At 60.8% G+C, this 23,470-nt stretch overlaps 2 protein-coding genes and 1 long non-coding RNA gene across 6 annotated transcripts; 2 read left to right on the plus strand and 1 right to left on the minus strand.

The window, feature by feature from the left end:
- Positions 1-200: 200 nt before the first annotated feature.
- On the plus strand, positions 201-5,975 carry PSMA7 (proteasome 20S subunit alpha 7). Its single transcript, XM_042930492.1, has 7 exons — positions 201-426; positions 2,569-2,695; positions 3,248-3,372; positions 4,023-4,145; positions 4,605-4,724; positions 5,288-5,350; positions 5,760-5,975. The coding sequence occupies exons 1-7, from the start codon at positions 331-333 to the stop codon at positions 5,850-5,852; spliced, it is 747 nt and encodes a 248-aa protein (XP_042786426.1). The 5' UTR covers positions 201-330; the 3' UTR covers positions 5,853-5,975.
- A 2,230-nt stretch (positions 5,976-8,205) lies between these two features.
- LSM14B (LSM family member 14B) lies at positions 8,206-18,886 on the minus strand. 3 transcript variants are annotated; one of them, XM_042930493.1, is made up of 10 exons: positions 18,612-18,886; positions 16,723-16,886; positions 15,511-15,646; positions 14,636-14,752; positions 12,501-12,668; positions 12,174-12,251; positions 11,790-11,951; positions 11,319-11,469; positions 9,369-9,554; positions 8,207-8,786 (listed from the first exon to the last, which is right to left on the minus strand). In XM_042930493.1, the coding sequence occupies exons 1-9, from the start codon at positions 18,736-18,738 to the stop codon at positions 9,383-9,385; spliced, it is 1,275 nt and encodes a 424-aa protein (XP_042786427.1). In that variant the 5' UTR covers positions 18,739-18,886; the 3' UTR covers positions 8,207-8,786; positions 9,369-9,382. The 3 variants fall into 3 exon arrangements, with proteins under 3 accessions (XP_042786428.1, XP_042786427.1, XP_042786429.1); XM_042930494.1 differs by lacking the exon at positions 12,174-12,251 and having other exon boundaries at positions 8,206-8,786; XM_042930495.1 differs by lacking the exon at positions 14,636-14,752.
- On the plus strand, positions 18,614-22,464 carry LOC122215337. Of its 2 annotated transcripts, none has more exons than XR_006200326.1 (3): positions 18,614-18,711; positions 20,407-20,800; positions 21,562-22,464. It is a non-coding gene; the product is annotated as an uncharacterized LOC122215337 (long non-coding RNA). The 2 variants fall into 2 exon arrangements; XR_006200325.1 differs by lacking the exon at positions 18,614-18,711 and adding an exon at positions 19,299-19,374.
- The last annotated feature ends 1,006 nt before the right edge of the window (positions 22,465-23,470 follow it).

A 23,470-nucleotide genomic window follows, 5' to 3' on the forward strand; every position in this document is an offset into this window, starting at 1 on the left:
GCCCCCGCGCGCCGTCCGCCCCCCCAGGCCGAGCCCCCGGCGGCGCCCCGCGTCGGCCGCTCTGCGCCCCGCGCCCGGCCCTCCACCACCGGGCCGCCCCCCGCTCTCCGTCGCCGGTGGTTCGGCCCGGCCCCGCCCCGACGCGCGCGCACGTCAGCCCGACGCCGCCTGACGCCGCCCGACGCCGCCGTAAGGCGCCGGACGCCAGCAGCGCAGTGCGCGGCGGCGGGGGCGGGCAGGCGCGCGACGCGGGAGCGGAGGCGTCGTGAATCGCTGGCCGCGCGGCCGTGAGTGTGCGCTTTTCCCCGGCTCCGCCGCCGCGCCGCCGGCATGAGCTACGACCGCGCCATCACCGTCTTCTCGCCCGACGGCCACCTTTTCCAAGTGGAGTACGCGCAGGAGGCCGTGAAGAAGGGCTCGACCGCGGTGAGCGGCGGCCGGCGGGGCCTGGCGTGCGGGGCGGGTGGCGAGAGCGGGGCGGCGGACGCTGGTGCGCGCCGGGCTCCCGGGGTCGGCCCGGGTTCGCCCGTGCTCACGGCCTCCGCCGTAGGGATGCGCTTTGTTCGGGAGCCCCGGGATCGTTGGTGTCGCTGAAGGAAGCGGGGCGGGGGCCCGTTTGGGACCTGCGGATGCTGGGACGGCCGCGCAGGCGGGCGCAGGAGAGTCTGGGGCCACTGCCCTCCTGCCGGTGGGTTCTCACCGAAGGGTGGCAGTGCTACCTGTGTGCCAGTGACTGCGCACGGGCGCTCGCGAGGCCGGCGCGCTCGGTGTGAGCGCTGAGCCTTGGAGTACCGGTTTCTGTTTCCCTCGGGCGTCTCCAGGGTGTATGAGCGGCCGTGGGACGGCCATTTTGGCGGGTCACCCTTGCAGGGCCCTGCTTGGGCCCTGGGCCGTGGGCGCGGGCACCTAGCAGCAGGGCTGGGTCGTTGTTGGCTCGGTGACTCCCTCACGTCCGTGAGCAACTTAGGTGAGCCGCACCCCTGCGGTCCCGGCCAGGGGACTTCCCCACTGGGGACGGCAGTGGTCCTGGAAGCCCAGGTGCCCTTCAGGAACAAAGAGAAGCAGGCTCTCCGGGGCGGCGGTGCCACCGGGAGCCCTCCACCGGGTCGGGCAGCGTGGCGATCATTCTCCTGCTGCCATCTGAGCACAGATCTGAAGTTCGGGCCACCATTTGAATTTTGGATGGGGGATGCGTTTGAGACGCCTGTGGGTCTTTCCTGGTGTTACTGGTTTTCCTCTTACCTGCTGCCTGTCTCGGAGGTTCGCGCGCACAGAGAAAAAGGACACAGCTCTGGGCGATGAAGTGCTTTCGTTTCCTGAATCTCTTCTGAAATTGAGGTCCAAAATCCATTTTCCGGCCCAACTCGGGTTAAAGAGCACTGGGAGAGGAGCTGCTTGGACACTCCCCCGCCCCCGTACTCCCTCGGGCCAGCCAGGGTGACTTTGCTTAATCCTCCCAGCATCTCTGAGCCTGGCTCCCTTTTCCCAGGGGAACCTGGAGGGCCCCCTAAGAGCATGAAGAGCCTTGAAGTCAGAAACACAGATCGGTGTTTTTCCACCATGGCCTGGGGCTGGGGGTGGGGGTGGGGGGCGCGGGCTGGAATTTTGCGCCCCAAGGGGTGTTTGCCAACGGGTGCAGACCTGTTTCTTTGCCTGTGAAGTGCTGCCCGCTGACATCTAGGGGTAGAGGTGGGCAGGGCAGCCCCAGGGCCGGCAGTGCCTCGGCTGAGAGATCTCTGGGCTGAGACGTGTTGCTCCTTGGAGTGTTGCCCCATTTCTATCCGCTCCTGCCCTGACGGGGTCGAGGGATCACTTGGCCAGTGGGAGATTTTTCCATGTTTCCGATACGCCCTCCTCCCCTCTACGGTATCTGCTATATGCAGAGAGCAAGCTAGTTACCGGGAATAGTTGTTAAGAGTTGTCCTTCCACTTGAGGGCAAACCAGGCCTTCCCCAGAGCTGTGCACAGGTGTGCCGGGGGGGGGGGGGGGTGTTGATATTGTTGTTTCAATGTTTTTTTACTTTGAGAGAGAGGGAGTGTGTGCACACGTGAGCAGGGCAAGGGCAGAATCTCAAGCAGGCTCTGCACTGCCAGCGCAGAGCCCGACTCGGGGGCTCGATCTCACAAGCCACTGGGAGATCATGACCTGAGTGGAAACCAAGAACTGGATGCTTGACTGACCGAGCCACCCAGGTGCCCCCAGCATGGGTTTGAATATGCTTCACAACTACAGAAACAGTGCTCTCGGGGCACTTGTCTCAAATGTCAGGATCTCAGGCTTCAAAGCCTTGCATGTGTCTGATTCTCCCGGTTGAAGGTGTATACACAACAGTTATTGTGTTGTAATTGAGACTTCGTATCAGTACGTTCAGTGCACAGGAGTGGGCGCCCAGGTCGTGACACTTGGGCCAGCTCTGCCAGAAATGGGTCAGTATCTGTGATCTGCGAAGCGTGGGGCCCCCACCCCCAGGGTGTTCGCAGGTCCCGGTTACCATCTGCTAAGCGCCCTGAGCCTGATGGCAAAACCTCTCGTTGCTTTCTTAAGCACCGTGTTGATTTTTATCGAAGGTCGGTGTGCGAGGGAAGGACATCGTTGTTCTGGGCGTGGAGAAGAAATCAGTGGCCAAACTGCAGGATGAGAGAACCGTCCGCAAGATCTGCGCGTTGGATGACAACGTCTGCATGGCGTTCGCAGGTGAGTGGGGCCGGTGCCCTGGTCCTCAGAGGCCCTTATTAGCACTTTGGAGGCCGTCTCAGTGGGTTGGCTCTTGGAAGATCTAGAAAGTGGGGAAACTAAAGTCATTGAAAAGGAGTCGATTGGGACCTTTGCCAGCCTCACCAAAGCTTTCGGGGGTGGGAGGCTTTGCTGTTGCTGGCGCGTGACTGGATCACAGTTACAGTCTGGAGACGGGCCTGGCGAGCCTGGTTTTCCCCGACCACAGTTCCCTGCTGTGGGGCATGCTGTGTGCCCCGGGCACTCTCGTGGCTTCCCGAGCTCCTGCGTGCAGGTCCACTCTAGCAAGATCCCAATTTACGTAAACTAACCTAGGGACTGACGTGTCTTGTCCGAGGCCTCTGTGCACAGCCAGGGGATGATCACCCCGGCGTCCATCACCCAGATGACCTGAGAGCTGGGTTTCAGAGGACTGGCTGGAGTATGTAACTGCCGTGTGGTCGTGTGACCCGTGCCATCCCCGATGGGAGCCGATGAGGCGTGGCTCCGGTGGCAGTCTTTCTGCTGTTGCAGGGCTCACTGCGGACGCGAGGATAGTCATCAACAGGGCTCGGGTGGAGTGCCAGAGCCACCGGCTGACCGTGGAGGACCCAGTCACCGTGGAGTACATCACCCGCTACATCGCCAGCCTGAAGCAGGTGGGCATCCCGCCACAGTAGTTCATGGTACCTGTGTGTACCTGCTTGCAGAGGTCCCTTCAGGGGAATCAGAAAACTGCTCTAATTCCACGCACAGTCCCGATCTTTGTGCAAATGTAACTTACCGTAGGTTATCCACTTTGGTGGCATCGTTTGCGTTTAGTGGCGTGGGACGGTCCAAGTTCACGTTTCTGAAGGGACATGATAGTCTCTGTCTTGATGTCCTGAATGGTTGGGTTCCAAGCATTTGGGAGGAGCTGAGAGCGACCTCCACCCTCTGGTGACGTGCCGGTCATTTTAAAGTCAAGTGTGTAGCCAAAGCGCGTGTGTTGTCAGAGTGGTTCCAGCGGCCTCGGTTGTGCTCTACGATGCGTTCGGTCGTGGGCAGGTCTTGCACACCTTTCTGAGCCAAACTGCACAAGAGAAGGAGGACCGCTGAGCAGTCCGGGCTCACGTCCCTCATCGTTGGAACTGCAGATAACTTGAATGTCTCCATCCCTTCAGCGAAGGCTCAGCTGTTGAGAACGCTGTGTGCGTGTGCGTGTGTGTGTGTGAGAGAGAGAGAGAGAGAGAGAGAGAGAGAGAGGACTTAGGGTGGGTTCCCCGGGGCCTTTCGTGCTGAGGCATTAACATGTTCCTTCTCCCGCCAGCGCTACACGCAGAGCAATGGGCGCAGGCCGTTCGGCATCTCCGCCCTCATTGTGGGTTTCGACTTTGACGGCACCCCCAGACTCTATCAGACGGACCCCTCGGGGACGTACCATGCCTGGAAGGTGAGGCCCTGACAAAACAGAGGGTCTTCAGGCGGTCTTGCCAGTAAAAACTTGCAGAGGCCACTGGAAGGTACCGGGTCTCCTGCTGGTGTAAGGAGGCCGTGTCCTGCTGGTGCGCGTGCACGCGTACTCACTACCCGTTTGTTCTGTGACGCTCCTGCCGATAGAGCGAAGAAGTCCTTAGACGTTGCTGTTCGAGACCATGTCCAAGGATAGGGAGTGATGGGGGTATGTGGCACGCAGTACAGTCACCCACGTGTCTTTCAGTAACAAAGAAGAATCCCACTCGTGGCTAAGGATCAGCACCAGTTCCAAGTAGCTCTTGGGGAAAGGAGTCCATAGGGCAGGACCAAGGGGCCAGGCTGCCTCTGACACGGCTGGCCCAGGCAGCTGCTGTCTTGTCCTCGGGCTGGTTCTGGGTTGTCGTGCCCTGCACCGTAGAACACGTTCCTCTTTCAGGCTAATGCTATAGGCCGGGGCGCCAAGTCCGTGCGTGAGTTTCTGGAGAAGAATTACACTGACGAAGCCATCGAGACAGACGACCTGACCATTAAGTTGGTTATCAAGGCCCTCCTGGAAGTACGTTTGCATTTGAAATCTGGTGCTTGGGCTGGGCGGAATGGACAGCACAGAAGTGGGTGGCTGTGTGCAGGCAGCGGGAGCGGGGGCGGTGAGGCCGCCGGCGGTAATGCTGGGCGCCCCAGGGCTTGCTCGGCCGGGCCCTGCCCCACTGCTGTCAGCTCCCTCATGCGGCTGGGGCAATCAAGGACCGAGTGGCTGGTCCGGGGGCACGCTCAGGTGAGGAGCGGCAGAGGCAGGACGAGAGCCAGCAGGTGTGGAACTTTCCACTCAGAGCACACCGCTGCTAAGATTGGGGGATGAGAATGGGGACTAGTGGCTGGGAGCTGTGGCCTTGGGCTTCGTCAGCACTTGGGAGATGCTGGCAGGTAAAGCCAAAGAGGCAGGGGAGTGGCCAGAAGGCCAGGCTGGCGTCCAGCTGTTGGGCTTGGGCGGGGTCGGGGGGGGGGGAGGGAGGGCCAAGGGGGCTGGGAGCCTAGCTGCTGTGTGGAAGCGGGGGTGGCGGGGCGGGTGGTGCTGGTGCCATGCAGGTAGGCGCCTGGCCTTATTCTTCGCTTTCCAAGGTGGTTCAGTCTGGCGGCAAAAACATTGAATTGGCTGTCATGAGACGTGATCAACCCCTCAAGGTAATCACCGAGGTCGTCTGGTGTTCTTCGCTCTGGAGCATCCCCAGGGATGGTGCGGGGGCGGGGGGGAGGCGGTGGTGGGAACGGGGACCCTACTCCTGTGGCGCTTGTGCTCCAGGAGATTTCTTCCCGAGGCTGCCCACAAACAAGTGGAAGAGTAAGCATCATCGCGTGGGTCTCCGGGGGAGGCTGGGGCTCGCGTGGCTGCTGGGCACGTTGAAAGGCTGCCGCGGGCCTGCGGCAAGCTGACTGGCGTCACCCGGGTCAGGCGCGCACACCCTAGTTTTTCTGTTAGAAGCTGCTGTGAGGGGCACGTGGCCGGAGCCCCAGAGCTTTCCTCCCCGGAGGGGGTGCCGGTTCCCTGATGCCTTGTGTGCTTTGGAGGCTAACCGTAAACTTTCTTTGGTAGATTTTAAATCCTGAAGAAATTGAGAAGTATGTTGCTGAGATCGAGAAAGAGAAGGAGGAAAACGAAAAGAAGAAACAGAAGAAAGCATCATGATGATGAAATCTTGAATTGATTTTTAAATTCAAATCATGGATTTTCAAAGTGATACATAGGCATTTCCCAACACTCATCTACTGTCCAAGGGTCCTGCAATAAACTTCCTATTTGTTAACCTTTTCTTCAGAGCGTGTGTCTCTTGGGTGCAATCAGGACGGCTCTGTAGAAAGGGGGTCTTCCCCTCGCTGCGTCCGAGCGCTCTCCTTAGTGTGCGCTCTCGTCTGTGCTCTCGTCGCCAGTCTCGAAGTCGCCAGGCTACTGGTGGCGGGCCAGGGGCGTCCAGCTTTCTGGTTTGGGAGTCCAGCAGTGCTAGGAGCGCACGCCAAGCGTGACGGCTGCTGTAGACAGGCGCGCGGCATTAGAAACCGACGCCGAGACTCCCGAGTTTCTCTTCCCAGAGGGGCTAGCAGACGGACCTTGTTCCTTCCTGACGGACACACGTCAGGGAACACGCGGCGCCCAGTTGGTTTTCACTCAGAATCCCACAGAGCAGCAGCCGTGTTCAGAACGAGTCGTTTCTGGTTTCCCTAGATCGAGTCTTCGCGCTTGTGTGCTCTCCCTTGAGTTCCTGGTGCCGATTGTCCCCTGTGCTTGCTCTCCAGCCAGAGATGGCCCTTCCAGGTTCCAGCCAGCAGCAGCCTCGCCCTCACCCCCGCAGCTTCGCAGCTTCACAGGAAGCTCTGCCACCAGTCCCGGTGACAGGACCACCGTCGGGCATCCCTGCCCCACCGGGCAATGGCACAAAGGGCTCTTTGAGTCCTTGGGCCGGCTGCCCTGCCGGCTGTGCCCTTGGGATTCCAGGGCGCTGCTCCCACCTCCGTCTGCAGTTTCCCTCACTGGGTTCTCACCGAATGGCACATATATATTCAATCTAGAAAGGAGTAAAAACGCCCAGATACGTTTTGAGCTCAGTGTAAAATGTAGAATTGTCAAAACGTCAGCATAGAGCGTCAGTAGTGAAGTTAGTCATTGTGGTAAACTGTGACGAGACTATATTTAGATCGCCTGAAGGAAATACCTGCCTAGTGCGACCGCTGAGTCACCTACTTCGTGGAGTTTTCGTGTTATGGCTACCTGCACCTGACTATGGAAGATTTTAACTTTTTATTGGCCAAGGATGTTAGTTGTTTCCCCCAAAAAGGAAGGTTGCTGAGAGCTTGTTGAAATTGTGAAACTGACCACGGTGCCGTGCCGTTGCAGGCCAGCCCCCTGCTTGGGCCTGCTCCGGGCCCAGCGGAACCACAGGCAGGCACCGAGGGAGCGGTGACACGGTGGATGGGGCGGGCCTTTCAAAGACCCCCAGAAACCCATTTCAGTGATGCGGGGCGCTTTCGGTCCAAACAGCCACGTCTGCTGTTCTGGATGGTGCGGGGTCCAGCCCTGGAACAGGCCACAGGGCACAGAGGACACGGGAGCTCCAAGCAGCCTGGGGTGGGGGGGCGGGGCATCTCCCAAGCAGGTTTACTGCGGACAGAGCTTTTAGAACCAGCCCTTGTCCCACGTCTGGAGAGCAGAGCCCCTTGTTCTGGGAAGCTGGCCCGCTGCACACTCGGGCTGGCTCATGCCCTTTACCCAGACCAGCCGGGTCAATGTCACTCGAGAGCAGATGTTGCCAAGGAGCCTACTAGCGCGAGGCCTGAACAGCTCCTGCCTCGGGACGGGCACGGCAGACAGGATAGGACTCCAGCAGCACAACCCACAGAACGATTTTACTCTCAGAGCAGAGAAGAAAGTTTTAAAGGTTTGCACGTTTATTTATAATTACAATTTACATTACTCCAACAGAGCAACCCATTGCTAGGTTCTAATTCTTAGCCATTAAGTCCTACAAAAATAAACCCAAGCTTTTACAGTAACTGAATCAATACAGAACTAAAACCTTTATAGCTATTTAAAGGGGTTTAGTTACCAAGGTGCTTATGTTCAACACAATGCCCTGTCCATCAGAAGGGCGCATGCTTATACTAAAGGTCTGACCCATTTACTCATGCAACAAATTTATATTCCCCACCCTCCCTCCACCCACCTGTAAAACAAAAACACAGAACTATTTACAATCAAGAAGAAATATGTTCTCGGTCAACCGACCTTGCAAAAAAGACTGGCTCATTTCCAAGTGGATGAGACACTGAACGGTGGCCAGAGTCCAACAGTGACTGGCCTGGGTCAGGGGATGGCAGGGACGGGGCAGGAAGGGTGGGGACACCACAGGGCTTTGGTCCCCAACCCTGGTTCCTATGGAAGCCGGGCTCTGAGCAACAGTTCCTAGCTCACGTTCAGGACCCCTTCCTAAGCCTCCAGGACTTAGCCCCCCCACACCCCGCCCCCACCACCCACCAGCCCTCAACCTTGACATCACGGCTCTGGATGTAAGGGTTGTCTGGTTTGTTTCTACAACATGATCCGTGGGACACCCCCACTCTCCCTGCCCAGGCCCACCCACCCCCGCACGTCCCCAGGCTGGCCCTGCCTGACTCCTGAGACCCCAACCTACGGCACTGGGGGGTGCCAGGCCAGCAGCACCAGAGGCCAGTTGGGTTATAAAGATGCAACTGGCTGCCACATTTGCCAAATGAGATTTGGTTCCACTTTAAAAAAGTCAAAGCTGTCACACAAAAAAGTCACAAAGTGAGGATCAAGCTTTTGCTCTAGAAACCTTTTTCCAAAATACCAAAACCTTAGAATTAGGCTGTGTGCAACTAAAGAGGAAAGACAGGCCAAGATACCTCAAAGAGGTTACCCACGAATACTTCCCCCAAACAAGTGGTTCTAACTCAGACCACGTCCAAGTCCAATTAAGTCCAAAACATAAGTAGTAGTACGGGAATTTTCCAAACTCGGTAAACAAAGTGACCCACGTCTCCCAAGTAAGTGCAGCGTTTTCCGATAACCTCAGACACAGCTTCGTTTCTGTGCTGCTTCCGCAGGCACCTGCAAGAAAGGGACAAGACACTACGTGAGCACGCTCAGCACGTCCCACTCGGCAGCCCCCGCCCCCCCCAGCAGGAGCCAGGCACACAGGGTCCTGAGGAGAACGAGGGTGCTCAACCTCCCTCCCACCCCAGTCAGGCCAGGGCTCCCCAGACTTTCCAGTCCCAATCAACGATGAAAATCACCTTTGTACACACTGGGCACACCTGCAGCCCACTGCCCGCCCAGACCCACAGGGCACACAGGTGGATGGGACCTTGTTCATGCGCACCTGGGGGTCCCTGCGGGGCAGGGAGGCCAGCTGGTGACGGCAGTCCTTGCCGACCACACTGCAGTAGCACGCGCCCAGCCCCCACACCCGGACCCGCACTTCGGGGGCCTGCCGTCCCTAGGAGCCCCCCAGGTGATTCAGAGGGCCGGGGCCCGCATCTTGGCCCCAATTCCCGCAGGCTCCTCCTCTTGCTGGAAGCCAGGGCCGCCGGCTCCAGGGCTCCTAAGCTCTTCCCGAGGAGGGTGCCCACAGGCAGTGCCCCCCCAACGCCCTCCCACCACCGGATCCGGAAGCCCCCTTCCGTCACTCACCTGCGGCCCCATCCTTACACCCTGCCGGTCCCAGCTCTGTGGGAAGTCGGGTTGCGGCGGGTTGTACCGTTGCCCCTGCCCCCTCGAAATCCACCCCTGAAGCTACGGCCACGAAGAAACCTTCCCGATACCCCGAAAGTCTCCGTGTTGAGCTTCCGCTCTTCGGCCCACGTAGTCCGCCTAGAACTGGACCACAGACAGGTGCGTGAGACCGACTGCAGCCGGCATCTGCTCACAGCTTCCTGAGCCAGCACAGGGAGGGGGTGCGGGGGAAGGACCGGCAGGCGGAGCCATCAGAGGGGGTGACCCAGTCAGGACCCCGCAGCTGGAGAGCCCACCCTGCGGGTGCTCCCGGCCACACTGCCAACGGGGTCTGCTGCTCACCGGGCGGGGCTGCCCAGCATGAACTCTCCTGCCTTTATCGACAGGTGAGTGCGTGACACTAGGCAGTGCCCGTGCAGGTTCCGAAACCCGAAGCGTACCACAGACCCCTCCAGAGAAGTTTCTAGTATGTGAGGAGAGGGCTGGGCTAGATGGAACGGGATCTCCAAGAATATGAGGCTTACACCCTGGGGACGGTGGGGCCATGGCAAGGACACCACATACCACCCAGCGCCCTTCGTACTGAGGATGCGGCCAGCACCCACCTGTGTCCCAGGTGAGGGCCCCACGTCCGCTTACAGGCACAGAGCTCCCGCTCCACTGCCCCCCCGGCCTCGCTTAGAGAGCCAGCAGCTGCACCCTCCACCCGCCCAGCCCGACAACCCCGACGGTCGCCGTGGTTCCCCTCACAACCTGTCAGCAAACCCGGTCCGCTCCCCCTGCAAAGCAGAGTCAGCAGCCGAGCTCTCCTCCGCCGCCGCCACCACCCGATTCCGAGGCCCCAGGACTACTGCACAGGCCTCCGGGTGGGCCACCGGCCCCTCTGCCCGCCTTCGGCATCCTCGGCAGAGACGGGGGAGAGGTCAACCGGCACCGCCCCCGGCTCCAACCTGGACAGCCGCCCACAGCTCCCGGCACGCAAGCTGGTCGTCACCGTGGCCTACTCGCCCTGCTCGCACGCGCCCCCTTCATCCCTGACCGCCTCTCTTGGGACTCTGCTCCGGCGTGCGGCGGACGCCTGGCAGGCGGCCCGTGTGCGGAAGCTTCCTCCGTCCACCCACGAGCGCTCCCAGCACCACACGGTGTGACACCTCCGTACTCGGTTTACCTTTACCTTCCCCCCGCCCCCAGGCCCTGCCCAGTCTCCTCCTGCCCGTGCCCGGACGCGTTTCTATCCTACTCACACACGTACTCTCTACTTTCCCTGCTGGGATAGAAACACAGGACAGCAGGGCCCCAGCGTGTGCTGTGCCCTCGATGCCCAGCAGCGTGTCTGGCACTCCGTTCGCAGAATGAGTGCACACGGGTTTCTGTGCCTGTCCCTTCTATACCGTCTAGCTTGCTCGCAGGGTAACCTTTGAGCACCAGTCTCCAGGGGCTCTAACTGCACGCCCAGGTCCCCAGCCTCAAGCAGTCGGGAGCCGAACACGCAGGCCAGCTGCTGCAGGCAGCAAGGGCCTCAGGCCACCGGGTCGGCTGCCAGGACAAGGCGGTGTGTGACCGAACGACCCATCACTCAGCTGGGGAGCATGGTGCCGAACTCAGCCGCAGTGGACAAAAGAGTAGCAGAGCCAAGATGGAAGCGGAGGCCGGACCTCGGTCCGACCCTCAGGCGCCTGTGACTGTCAGGGGTTCCGCGCTGCCACCTGCTGGCGCCACCGAGACCGGTGTACTCACACGGCAAAAACAGGAGGAGGATCTTAGGTTTGTCCTGAACTTAGACGGGAGTCTGGTCTTCAAGAGAGCATGGCCCAGGCTCCGGAGTTTTGAGGCAGAATGAGTGTCTTCCTGCCAGCTCATCCAGGCCTCGCCAGCCCCGAGCCCGGCCCCCTCACCAGGCCCCCTGACCTGGTCTTGAGCTCAGAAGAGATGTTGTCGAAGAAGGACTTGGACTTGTCATAGTAGCAGTTGGGCCCCAGGTGGTCTTCCTCAGCAGGAGCCTCGTCACTCTGGGTCACCACCGCTGGGTCCTTCTCGTCCCCCTTCTCAGCTTTGTCATCTGCAGAGAGAAGCAGAGTAAACGGTGATGCCTCCCTCTGCCAGGGCGGGCCCCTGGGCAGCTGTCCTCAGGCCAAGCACATGGGGTGGGGGATGGCTCGTCGTCGTCTGTGTCAGAAGAAGGGCCCCCCCCCCCCCCCAGCCGTGTAGCTTGATCCTCACCCACGAGCAGTCTGCGCATTACCCCAAGCCTCGTCCTCACTCAGGAATTCCTTAGATGGCGCCGCTTCCACACCTGCCCCGCCCCCACCCATCTGTCTTGCACCTGCAGCTACAGACACTCCTTGGTGGGGAGGGCACCCTCTGCATAACGCCCAACACCTTTAAAATTCAGTTTCTTCTTAAACTCTTTGTCCAGCTCCTCTCTGTTGAACTGGGCGTTTGCACTCTCAAAATCAAAGTCGCCTTCAAACTTGATCGTGTTCTCTTTGACGTTAGTCGGGCGGTTTTGCCCTCTGGAGCGATTCCTCGTTCGTCTGTTCCCTGGGGGAAGGAAGGAAAGCCGTGACCGGTGAGCCGCCGAGCTGACATTACTCCAGTGAGATGGGTGACAAAGAGGGGACAAGGCACACGGAAGCGGACACTGAGCCCCAGCACCCCAAAGCCGTCACCCACAGAGACCAAGCAGAGGGGCGAGCAGGGAAGCGGAGCACAGCCGGGTGGCCCGCGGCTCCCCGGAACTCAGGTGGCAACGACAGCGGTTACCTGATCTCCTCCTCTGAGGTCTTCTGTTCTCGTCGTTCACCTGCCCTTGACTCTGCACAGCTGTCGGCTGAACTACATCTAAGGCGCAAAAGGAAAGAGTAAGGCAAGCGCCCACCGAAGCAGAGCCCAGCGACGGAAGCGGGGTGGCGCGAGCACGGGGGCCACGCAGCAAGGGCAGGCCCTGCGAGAACATGCGGTGTTTACGATGGGGGGCAGGGGGTGCGGGCTTTTGAATGAAACAGAAAGAAGACAGAAAAGAGAACCCCAGGAAGCAGGGCGCCACTCTGAGGCGGTGAAGCGGACACCAGGACGGGAAGGGACAAGTACCGCTGGTGGCCTTGCCGCCTGGCTGGGCCGGGCGCCCGTTCAGCTGCATCCCCACGGTGGCCTTGCCAGGTAACAGCTTTTTGGCATTCAGGTTATCGACAGAACCAGTCTGGACGGCCTGCTCCACCATGGGGCTCTTGCCGACTGGGACGGACGGAAAACCAGCTCCTGAGACGAGAAGGGAAGGAGCGCTGAAGACCAGAGAGGAGAAAACCTCACGGCCCTCCAGCCCCTCCCTCGGGGTGGCGGGCCGGGCAGTTGAAGGCACCACCTCGAGACTCTCCCAAGTCTGGCAGAGCTTCCCGGACCATCCCCTCCCGTGACTAGCCCGCCGGCCACAAGGCCAGCTCACCAGGGAGCCCTGAGCCCCCGATCCCCAACCTAGGTAACCCCGAGGAGACAAAAACACTCTGCCAGAAACGAACACCTCCCAGGTGGTTTAGAAAACAGCTTTCCAAAAACCACACAAGCTCTAAGCCCGAGGGGGCTCCCTGGTTCCAAAGTGCTGGCAAATTCACGGTCGGGGAATTTGTTTTGTTCTGGTCCACGCTGGACAAGAACCATCCCAGTCTGGGATCTTCTAGTAAACGGTCATTCTTTAAAGTTAAGCTCTAGAACACGGTCGTTTCTGCTTGAGGCATTAACAAAACCAAAAAGAATGATGCGATAAGACCCGACTACAGAAAAGCAGCGCATCTTGAGGAGACCAAGGCTCCCAGGCTGCCCTTGGTGGTGGGGCCGCACCAGAGTCTGTCCCTACGACGCTGCAGTCTCAGCCCTCGGCGGAGGTCCCAGCTCCCGAGGTGTCCTCTGAGGCAGGAAGGGGGAGAGGGCACGCCACCCACACTGGTCCGTCCCCCTCCCCCCCTCCCTGTACCGTCTAAACAGGGCACTGTGGGGCTGGGCGGAGGCATACAGAGCTCTGAGGCACAAAACCTGGGCCCTGAGCACGGAGGTCGCCATCAGGAGAGACGGCCCATTACGCGTGAAAACCGGCTATTTCAGCTTTCTGGTTTTTCACGAGAGACAGAAACTAAGGCAGTTACTGTGAAACCTTCCTCACGACCAGATCAAGAGAAGAGCTCCCAAGGCAAGCCGGACGGCCTCGCACACTGGCGCGCGCAGGTGTCCTGTGACAGGACCACGCTGGAGCCCCCTCCCCGGCCTGCCACCTTGCCCAGCAGGGCCCTCCCGGGAACACAGCCCGCTGCTCCTGCCACACTCCAACTCGATGGGGGAGAGACTCAGGCTCACCCGTCCTTGATAAAACGAAAACCATCAACAAACTACCCTCCCCCGAGAGCAGCTTTACACCAACAGTTCAGAGAACAAACCATCTAACGTAAACCCTAACTGGGCAAAAACACCACTGCTGCTACGTCAGGGACACGCTGGCATCCGTGCGGGAACGGAAAGCAACACGTGCAAAATAACAGACTGGCACGGATGCTCTGGGTGCGACCCTGGACCGAGCCTCCGCAGCGGGGAGGGCAGGGCATGGCGCTCTACCCAGACAGTCAGGCACGTGAACCTCGGCTCTCAGAGAAACGAGAAGAACATCGAGAAAGACCAAGAAGCCCCAACAGGTGCCACGGCCCAGCTGAGACAGGCAGTGCACCCCGGCATTAACAAGCTGGTCACTTGGCCCACGCCGTTCACCTGCTCGAGCGAGTCTCCCAACTCTAACGGGGCTTCACGTTAGAAAGACACCCGAGGCCTCTCGGAAGGGTGACGAATATGCCACGCGGCTCCCAGAACAGCATGTGAGTTTCTTAGGGACGCTCCCCTGCAGTGTCACCCGGCAATCTAGAACACATTCTGGGCCAGCTGAAACCCCAGGGAAAGGCTTTCTGTGCAAAGCTTCCCACATTCGGTAGTCTCGATCCAGGTCCAAGCGGACCCTGGACCCAGCGGGGAGTGAACAAGTTCCGGGTCAGTTCTTTCTAACGCCTTCTTTAAAACCGTGCGAGCTCGTTAGTAAGTCACGACTACGTATTGAACCACATGGAAGCAGCTGAACTGACCCTCGGGCTTGGCAAAGTATCTACTACAGCCACTGTCGCTCTGGGCTACTGGTTTACCCCCTTGCTCTCAGGACGGCAAGACAGCATGCAGCTCTCCCCGACTGCGGTTACCCTTGGAGGTGAGCTGATGTGGCTCTGAGGACACGTCAAGCTCTGAGGCGGGCTGTGGAGACGGAGAAGAGCTAGGGCTGGAAGCTGCGGCCGAGGCTGGAGGGCTCACCAGCTTCTCTAAAGGAAGACAGAGGAGAGCAAAAGAGAAAGTACGCAAGTAAGTAACGAGACACCGGCCCCGTGGCCAGCAAGCTCGGAAGAGCCAAGCAACCTCTCACGGGACACGTGGCTCACACAAACCTATTCTAGAAACACCGTGAGCCAGGCAGAGCAGCAGTCCGGACAGCGTGACTCAGGAGCGGCCCAAGAGCAGGTCTGCAGGGCCTGCCCACAGCCCCGGGCTGGGGTAGGAGCCTGCCAACTCCAGGGTTTGAACGCCTCGCAAAGCTGCGTCCGGGGCCAGGCAGACCGTCACGCTACACGTGCAGAAGAGAACCTCATTCCAGGATCGATACACCTCGGGGGACGGAACTTTTGAGCAAAGCAGGGACAGCAAAATGCCTAACGGATGGGTATCGATTCAGCTTTTTGCGTTTACGGGCTTCCAAAGGTGTCAATAGTTAGAGCCCATCCGTAATCACAAAACCAGTTGTTTCTTATTGAAGCAAACATGCCGTGACTTCCACCCAGACCCAGGCTGACGTTTCAAATGAATTTTGATTTGACTCATCTGTCCCCAAAGTCAGACGAACTCTTTTACTCTCAATTGAAGAGTTAGCCGGCGTTCTAACTGGTTCAAGTTGCACTGAGTGCCGTGCTGAGCGTGCGGGAACAAGCAGAACAGGCCAGGAACAGGGTGTCCCCACGATCAGGGTCTGCGCCCCGCCTCCTGGAGATCACAGCGCGAGTTTAGCAGACAGAAACAGGTTACTCACCTAGACCCAAGGAAGCGGCGTACTGCTGGCTGAGCAGAGAGCTGGCAGCCAGCTGGCTGTAGGGCGGCATCCCTCTGAAGGGGCTGTAAGGCACGTGTGGCTGGAAGGAGGAGGCCGAGCCCGAGCCCAGGGAAGACTGACCAACGAGACACACAGATGAGAGCAGCGCAGAGCAGTCAGACTTGTCTGCCTGTGTTCCTGGAGGCCCGGGGTCGCGGGGCAAAGCCTCCAGAACCACCTAAGGGAGCTCAGAGCTGCCTTGCCCACATCCCGTAGCCAGGTCCGCCCATCCGGGTCACTCTAACCGGAATTTCCCCTAACTCAGTTAACCCCTCAGATGGCTCCCCACCGGCTGTCGTTCCCTAGTTCAGCCTCTGTAAGAGGGCAGACTTGCCATCCGAGATTTGGCCCTGCCCCAACACGCAGCAGCCCAGCCACACAGTTCCCACACGTGCGACACCTCTCCGGTCCCCATACCCTCAGGGACGCTGCTGCCTGTTGCTCCCCAAAGACCTCTTTGTGCCCCGAGGCCTGACTCAGGTACTTGCCTCTTCTGAAGTCTCTGAGAAGTCTCCCTCCAGACCTTTCATAGGTCTGGCCCGGGGCTTCTCCACATGTCCCCAGAGCCCCCCCAAGCATGCTACCTTCCAGGGAGCGCCCTCAGTCCCAGAGCCTCCCGCAGAAGCAGCCTCGGAGCGACCAATGAATGTTCAGATGTGCAAGTCAAGAAAATATTAAGCTAGGCTCCCCGGTAATCCTGGGCAAATTCTGCCCTAACGCAGGAGGCACGTATACGGCCTAAGAACCGCAAGGTCCATGTCCCACGACACTGGGGTTTAAAATCCAGACGACGTCAGGAGAGCAAGTCCTGCTGTCTCGACCCAACAGTAAGGACAAACGTGATTCCCCAAGCCTCCCCGGAAGACTAGAAGCACCACCCCCTTCTCTCTCTCTCTCTCACACACACACACACACACACACACACACACACACACTCGCACACACGGAGAGCCTCTCTCTACAACACACGACACCGCAAGCTGAGGTTAAGACTTTCTGCAGCAACAGCCTGCGCAGAAATTAAACCACTTTTCATTGAAAGGCTATTCCTCGAGTCGAGCGCTCCCGCCAGACAGAGGACACCAAGTTCCACTTGGAAAGCGGCACCTCTCGGAAAGCGTGCCCACGTCGGGAGCAGGGCAGCACACTTACTTGGACGATAGCAGGGTCCTGCGGGAGCGTGTGCTGGGCTTTCGGAGGCTCACACACGGTGATATCTTTGATATCGCTTCCCCGGAAAATGATGTACTCATAGATCTCCTCTCGCGGGGGGGCCGGCCTATCTGTGGGACGGTCTTCGGTACCGAAAGACCTCACTTGGGAGTTGAGAGAGAGAAGGGTGAGGTTGTCGTCCTCGGCCAAGGGCGTTCAATCCATCCTCCTGCACTGCAGCCCTCGGGCACTCTGTGCCCGGCCCTGCCCTGCACACCACCCTCGGTCCACCTCCCAACGGCTACTCCACCCCCCCGTTTCCAGAGCACGATGCCTACAAGACCCCGGCTGGCAACGCTCCAGAAGGTTCTGGGGCCCAAAGACAAGTTAACAAGTTCCGAGGCCCACAGTCCCCCGAAGTTGACGGTTCTCAAGTGTGAGCACAGGAGGACCAGCGCCCTGAGCAAACAGTCCACTTTGCAGAACACCCCTCTACACCCGACTTCTGAGATTAAACAGCCCGCCAGCTGCTTTTTGCCTGAAACCTCGCCGCACGTCACCCCTGGGAGTTTGTTTTGTTAGGCGAGAAGCCTGTGGGCTTGTTACCCGCAACCTCCCCGGGAGGGGCTCTCACAGAAACAACGGGAGAAGTGGGCTCAGAGCCTGGACCCACACCACCGCCAGTCTGGGTCTGCCCGAAGGCCTTCTTGGGGTATGCACCCTTCCCAGCAGGGTTCAGGCTCTGCGGGCAGAGCTGGGCTCGAAGCAGCCTCTATCTAATCTGAGCACAACTCCTGCTAAGGACCAGAGGCTCTGGGCCTCAGTTTCTCCAACGGGGATGGCATGCCAGATACACTCAAGTGCCAAGGGTATACGTCAACACATAACCTTGCAACTCTGGATTCTCTCCTGGAGCCACGCAATTGGTCTCTCCTAGAACTCGAGCGCCAGACTTTAGGAGGTATGCCCGGAGTTTGGAATGACTGCGTCCTGAAGGCCCAAGGCTCCCTCTGACGTGGGAAACAGGGACGCCGTGCCCTGACCCTCACAGGCCCAACGACACCCATCAAACACCCAGGGTTTCTGCAGCCCTGGCTGCACCCGGCACTTCTCTCCAAGAGGCAAGGGAAGGACACTCGCCATCTTCCCCCGGAGGATGAAGACAAAGAAACTTTGAGCCACCTCCTCCTGCCTCTACAAGCCTGGAAAAGATTCTGGACTCCCCTAGAGCCACATTCCAGCCTCCTGCCTCTACGTCTGGCGGAGGCTTCAGGGTGCTCACGGCGCCTCCAGGGAAGGGTCGGCCACAAAAGGGGAAAGCCACAGACTGAACGTCTGCATTAGGGCAGGAGAGCGCTTTAAGTGGGGGCACCTAGCAGTCGACCGATGCTCCTCTCCCGGCAGGAGGCTCCATTAAGACGTGGTGTTTGTTCAGGCTCAAGGCCCCAGCTGCTTAATAGGTTCCAGAAGGGCTCACAGGAGTAGCGTTCTGGGGAGGCCCCGGGGAGCCTCAGGCCCCTCGCCCCGCCCCTCCTCCGCAGGGACCGGGATCTCGGCGCCCGCCGCCCCCTCCGCCCAGCCCAGCAGCACCGGCCAGCCACCTGCAGAGGTGGGCTGCGCGGAGGAGGGAGCGGCGCAGTGGGAGCTGGACCCGCCCCCACCTCCCCTCCCCACCCTCGGGCTGGGCGGGCCGGCCGCGCACAATAACCCGCCGCCGGGGCCGGGGGAGACCATTGTGCCGGCCGAGCCCGGCGGGGGAGGGGGGGCTTCGCGGGGGAGGAAGCGTCCGAGGAGGTGGGGGGCGCCCGGAGGGGGTGGGGGGGCGACGGCGCCCACCGGCTGTTGGCGCCCGGGGGCCGGGGCGGTTGGGGCGGCCGCGGGGCCGCTACCTTTGGCGAGCGCCACGGTGGAGTTGTCCGTGTCGATGGTGTAGAGGATGCCCTCGTAGCGGATCTGCGCCTTGGAGATGAGGCTGATCTTGCTGCCCAGGTACGGGGTGCCCGAGGAGCCGCTCATGGCGGCGGCCGCCCGGCTGGGCCTGGCCCGCTCGCCTCCGCGCGGTCGCCTCGCCGCCGCCGCCCGCTCCTCCGCCTCGGCGCCTCCTCACCGTCGCCCGACGGGCCTGCGCGGGGACCAGCAAGCAAGCGGCGGCGCGCGGCCGGGGGCTCTGAGGGGAGCGCGGGGGAGGAGGGGCCGCAGCAGCCACATCCGGGGCCTCGCGCCGCCACGCCCCGCCCCCGCACGCTCGCCGCCCATTGGATAGCCGCGCCTGCCTCCCTTTAAATATGGCCGCGCCGCTTGCCTGGGGGCGGGCCCGCTCTCCGCGCCTGCGCAGCACGCGCCGTGAGCCCGGGCGGGCTTCCCCCGGCTCTCCGCCCCCTCCTCGGCCAACTCCCGGCGGGCCCCGCGCGGGGTGGGAGCACGAGACCTGGCTGGCAGGCTCGGGGGGAGGGGTGGGAATCGGGAGGGGCGGAGCGCGCGTGCGCAGGCAGGGGGCGGGGGCCATGCTGGAGGGGCGGGGCCGGGGGGCGGAGCGTGGCGGCGAAGCCCTGGGCGCCAGTTCCTGAGAGCAGTCCCCGAGCTCCATAGCGTCTCCGCGGAAGAGACCAGAAGAGCTTCCCCTGTGCTGGGCTGGAAGGCCGCCCGGCCGGGGTGTGTCCCGTTCCTCCCGTTCTAAAGCACCGGCGGGCCGGAGTCCCTGCCCGGGGCAGGGGGGGGGGGGGGCGGGCGGAGGCGAGGGCTGCGGGTTTCTGCCCGCGACGTGGAGGCGGGGTGCGGGGGCCGAGGTCCCCAACCGTGACGTGGAGGCAGGGGCCAGGTCTCCCTGTCCAGCGAGGTGAAGGCGGGGTTCAGGGTCCCTGCCCGGGAGGCGAAGGCGAGGTTTGGGTCCCTGCCTACGAGTGGAGGCGGGGAGACGGGAGTCCCTGTCTCGGAAGGTGAAGGCGGAGTTCAGGGTGTCTGACCCGCGGGGTGAAGGGGGGGTTCGGGGTCCCTGCCTGCGACGTGGAGGCGGGGGCTCGGGAGTCCCTGCCCAGGGAGTTGAAGGCGGGGTTCGGGGTCCCTGCCTGCGACGTGGAGGCGGGGGCTCGGGAGTCCCTGCTCAGGGAGTTGAAGGCGGGGTTCGGGGTCCCTGCCCCAGACGCGGAGGCGGGGGCTGCCCTCTGGGCGCAGTGGCAGCTGCGGGTAACGAGCGCTTCCGGCGCGTCAGCCGCTAAATATAAAGTGCTGAGCGCATCTTCTCTTTTAATCCCTCCCCTCCCCCAAACCTGCGGTAGCTTCGTGTCCCTTAAAATAAATCCCAGCCCGCTACCAGCGCCTCAAAGCCCCGCCTGGCTTGGCCTGGCCCGCCCGGCTCCAGCCCGGAGGCCTCCTGGGCGTCCTCGGTGAGAGGCGGAGAGGGGGGCTCCGACTGTCCCTGCGCGGTCAGCCACTAAGAGCGCGCACGTGTGCGCTGGCTTTTTGTCCCTCTCTCCCTCTGGCCCGGCCCATCAGATCAGGGATTAGTGCTGGGCCCTGGAAGAAACTTGGTGCATGGTGACCAGTATTTTATAAAAATGAAACAGAATAAAACGGAAAATATCAGGGCATCCCACATAGTGAGAATATTGTTTTGCGTTGAGGCCGTTTATATGTGTGAATATTTACGTGGGTACTGGGTCAAATGTGGGATGTGTTTCTTACCAGAGTGCCAAACAAACGAATGAAAGCCACTGCAGGGAACAACTTGAGCCACCCCACAGACTAGACGTTCTGACTCCCCTGGTCTTACAGAGGAGGACTGAGATCCAGCACAGGACAGAGGAGCTGCTGGCAGGACAGGTGCCTGCCCGTCACAGAACACTCTGGTCCCACCGGCACTCAGCCATGGCCAGTACCAGAATTTGAGAAAAGGGAGCAGAAGAGATGGAAAAGTCTTCAAAATGTATCTGCCAAGAGCTACCTGTACATTTTAGACCTGGTTCTTGACTCGTGGAAAATTGCAGTGGTGAGGAGAGCAAGGACAGGACGGCCATGGGATTGGTGTTGCCCCACTGAGAGAGATCTCTGGGGATCCGGGCATCCTGCTCCTGGAACAGAGGTAGGGCTCTCCCTCACTGTGGCACAGCCTTTCCCTGGGAGCGCACCTGTCTGGAGTAGCTGTCGTCCCCTGTCCCCTGATCATCTCTGCAACCATCTGGCCTGGTTGTCCCCCCGTGCAGCCACAGCCCTCCTTCCCTCCACTTTCCAGCTCTAGAACATGACTTGCCCAATGTTACAGATTCTGTGCCTCCCAGATCCTGGTTTCTGGGCCACAGGCCTCTGTGTTGGAGGTGGGGAAGGACTCTTCACTAACAGGAGTTGGTTCTGTCTTGGAAAAGAGAATTAGACCCGAAGCCTCAGGACCAGGGTGTGGTGTCATTCCTGGAGACCTCCAAGAGCCTGCTAGGCTTCTTGGTGTGCAGCTAGGTGGTTCCCTGAGGACATTAGCCACGGGGCAAATGCCCAGGCAGGGCAGAGGCTAAAAATATATGGGGCACACAGGCCCAGGAATGCCAGTCCTACCACCCATTCCTTGGTGTCCTGCCCAGAGCGGAGGATACTTTGCAAAAGGTTTGAGAAGGGGAACGGTTGTGGCAGTACCTAAACTTGACTCTGGAGGTCATCGGCGTGGTCTGTGTCCCAAGCTGGGGCACACCCATCCAGCACGTCCACCCTAGACAGCTCTTCACGGAGCCTATCTATCGCCAAGCCTTAGACTCCTGGGGTGGGGGGGGGGGGGTGGACGGAGAGACTGCTGAGGAGCTGGGAAACCCTGAGCAGTTCGGACTCCCTCTCTCGGTTTCTCCGTTTGTCCGACAGAGATTATAGCTGTGCTGCCCATCTCGTCAGTGCTGGTGAGGAGCCTGGAAGACCGTGCCCGTGGGGGCCTTGGCAGGGGCCAGGAGCCCACTGCCTGGGCCCACCCAATGGGAAGCTGGCTGTGCCGAGGACCACCCACTGCAGACGTGAGCCGCTTACCTAAGCACCTGCTGTGTGTATGGAGAAGAGTGAAGCGGGCCCTCATAAGGACAGGTGTGAATGTGTGGACGTGGGACGCCGCCCTGGGTCCCATCACAGGCTGGCAGCGTCACACGGCCAGCGTCCTGCAAGAGGAGGGCACGTTGCCGCAGCCTATCACTGTGACTCTGATGTCCCCCTGAGGAAGTATGGGCCATGGGTATGCTAGGTATCACTGCTTGCTGGGAGCAAAACGTAACAGGTGAGTTGATTCAAAGACACGTCAGTGATGGGTGATCTACAGAGCAAGTCGAGTCAGTGGCCTGAAGCGTGGGAGCATGCCAGCGGGGCAGGACCTCACCCGTCTCCTGAGGCTGGCACAAGGGAGGCGGGTGCTCGCCTCTGGGGAAGCCCTGGCCCCGCTGCAGGTAGCGCCGCCCGGAGGCAGCCGAGAGTACGGGCGGGCTGGGTGCGGAGATCAGGGCTGGCTTTGAAGGTGCCACCTACTAGGCCTTCCCAGCAGGGAAAGGGGCTGGAGGCCCGGGGTGTTCGGTGGCCGAGGAGCCGGGAGAGAAAAGACTGGAAGGGGATCTTGTTGTTCTTCCGGAGCCAAGAATTCTGAGGTCTGACCTGCTCTCTGTGAATCCTGTTGAAATCCATTTCCTCCTGCCCGGGGCCCTACAGGGCTGTTTTCCTTAGAGACACGAGGAGCACCAGTAGGTGAGGGCCTGAGGTTCATGCATCTTGTTCCCCCTCTCCCCTCCCCTCCCCTCCCCCTGCCCTCTCCCCTCCCCTCCCTCTCCACCCTTTCCCAGTTAAGCACTCTGGTGTGAGGGAGCTAGGGAGTGAGAAGTCCAAGAAAAACATTAGGGCCCCGACCCCAGCAAGCCACAGCCACCTTTCCCGGCTTCCCGCTGGGCAGAGCGCTGAGCAGAGTTGGCTCCCCAAGGGGAGCTGCCCCTCAGAAGTTCAGAGGGAAACCGTTCGAGATTCTGGAAATAGGAGAGGGCACCAGAGGAGGCCCGAGAGGCTTCTCTCCTGATGGCGGTCAACTCCGCTGCTGCTCCCCAAGGCTTGAAGAGTGGCGACAGTGTGGGGGGACATGTTCCTGGGCCTCACTGCTGGAACCTGGCCCGGGGCCTCCTGGCTGTGGGCTCTCCCAGCGTCCGAGACATCTGGACCCCACCTCAGAGAGACGAGCACTGAATGTGCAAGGAGCTGCTCACGCGGGACTAGCGCACAGAAGAACCCAGTCATGCCCCGTCCCGGATCCCTGCCTGCGGGGCCCTGGCGGTGAGGGTGACAGCCTGGGTGGGGTACGGGCGGCCTCAGGACCGCCGCCGGAGCCATCCTCAGCCACAGGACCCTGCCACCTCTTCCCTCTGCCTGGGGCCTCTCTCGGCCTTTTCCAGGGAAGAAGAGACATCCAGGCCAAGAGGGGCCCGGAGGGACAGCCTCCCGGCAGGTGAGGGGGTGGTTGGGGGTGGCCTGCTGAGGACAGAGCTGGACAGCAAAGTGGAGATGGCCTGGGGGTGGCTCCTGGTTCCCCCTCCCCTGCTAGTTGGTGGGGGCCCCTGATGGTGCCACCCTGCCCCCCATCAGCCTGAGAGCCCTTGCACAGCCGGCCTGGCTCGAGGGGAGCGTGCCATTGTTGTCTGTCAGGCTCAGCTTACAGGGGCCGTGAGAGCGGCCAGCACGGCGAGTCGGTCCGGGCCGCCTGCCGGCCACCTGGACCTTGTCCCCTGACAGTTCCCGAGGGAAGAGGGAAAGG

Source organism: Panthera leo, chromosome A3, assembly GCF_018350215.1.
Source record: "Panthera leo isolate Ple1 chromosome A3, P.leo_Ple1_pat1.1, whole genome shotgun sequence".
Lineage (NCBI taxonomy): Eukaryota > Metazoa > Chordata > Mammalia > Carnivora > Felidae > Panthera > Panthera leo.

Coding starts and splice junctions, on each gene's coding strand:
- PSMA7 (XM_042930492.1), top strand. CDS start 331: ATGAGCTACGACCGCGCCATCACCGTCTTCTCGCCCGACGGCCACCTT. Junction 427..2,568: donor TGAAGAAGGGCTCGACCGCG/GTGAGCGGCGGC, acceptor TTTTTATCGAAG/GTCGGTGTGCGAGGGAAGGA. Junction 4,146..4,604: donor GGACGTACCATGCCTGGAAG/GTGAGGCCCTGA, acceptor TTCCTCTTTCAG/GCTAATGCTATAGGCCGGGG.
- LSM14B (XM_042930493.1), bottom strand. CDS start 18,738: ATGAGCGGCTCCTCGGGCACCCCGTACCTGGGCAGCAAGATCAGCCTC. Junction 16,887..18,611: donor CACCGTGGCGCTCGCCAAAG/GTAGCGGCCCCG, acceptor TCAACTCCCAAG/TGAGGTCTTTCGGTACCGAA. Junction 12,669..14,635: donor ACATCAGCTCACCTCCAAGG/GTAACCGCAGTC, acceptor TTCTCGTCTCAG/GAGCTGGTTTTCCGTCCGTC.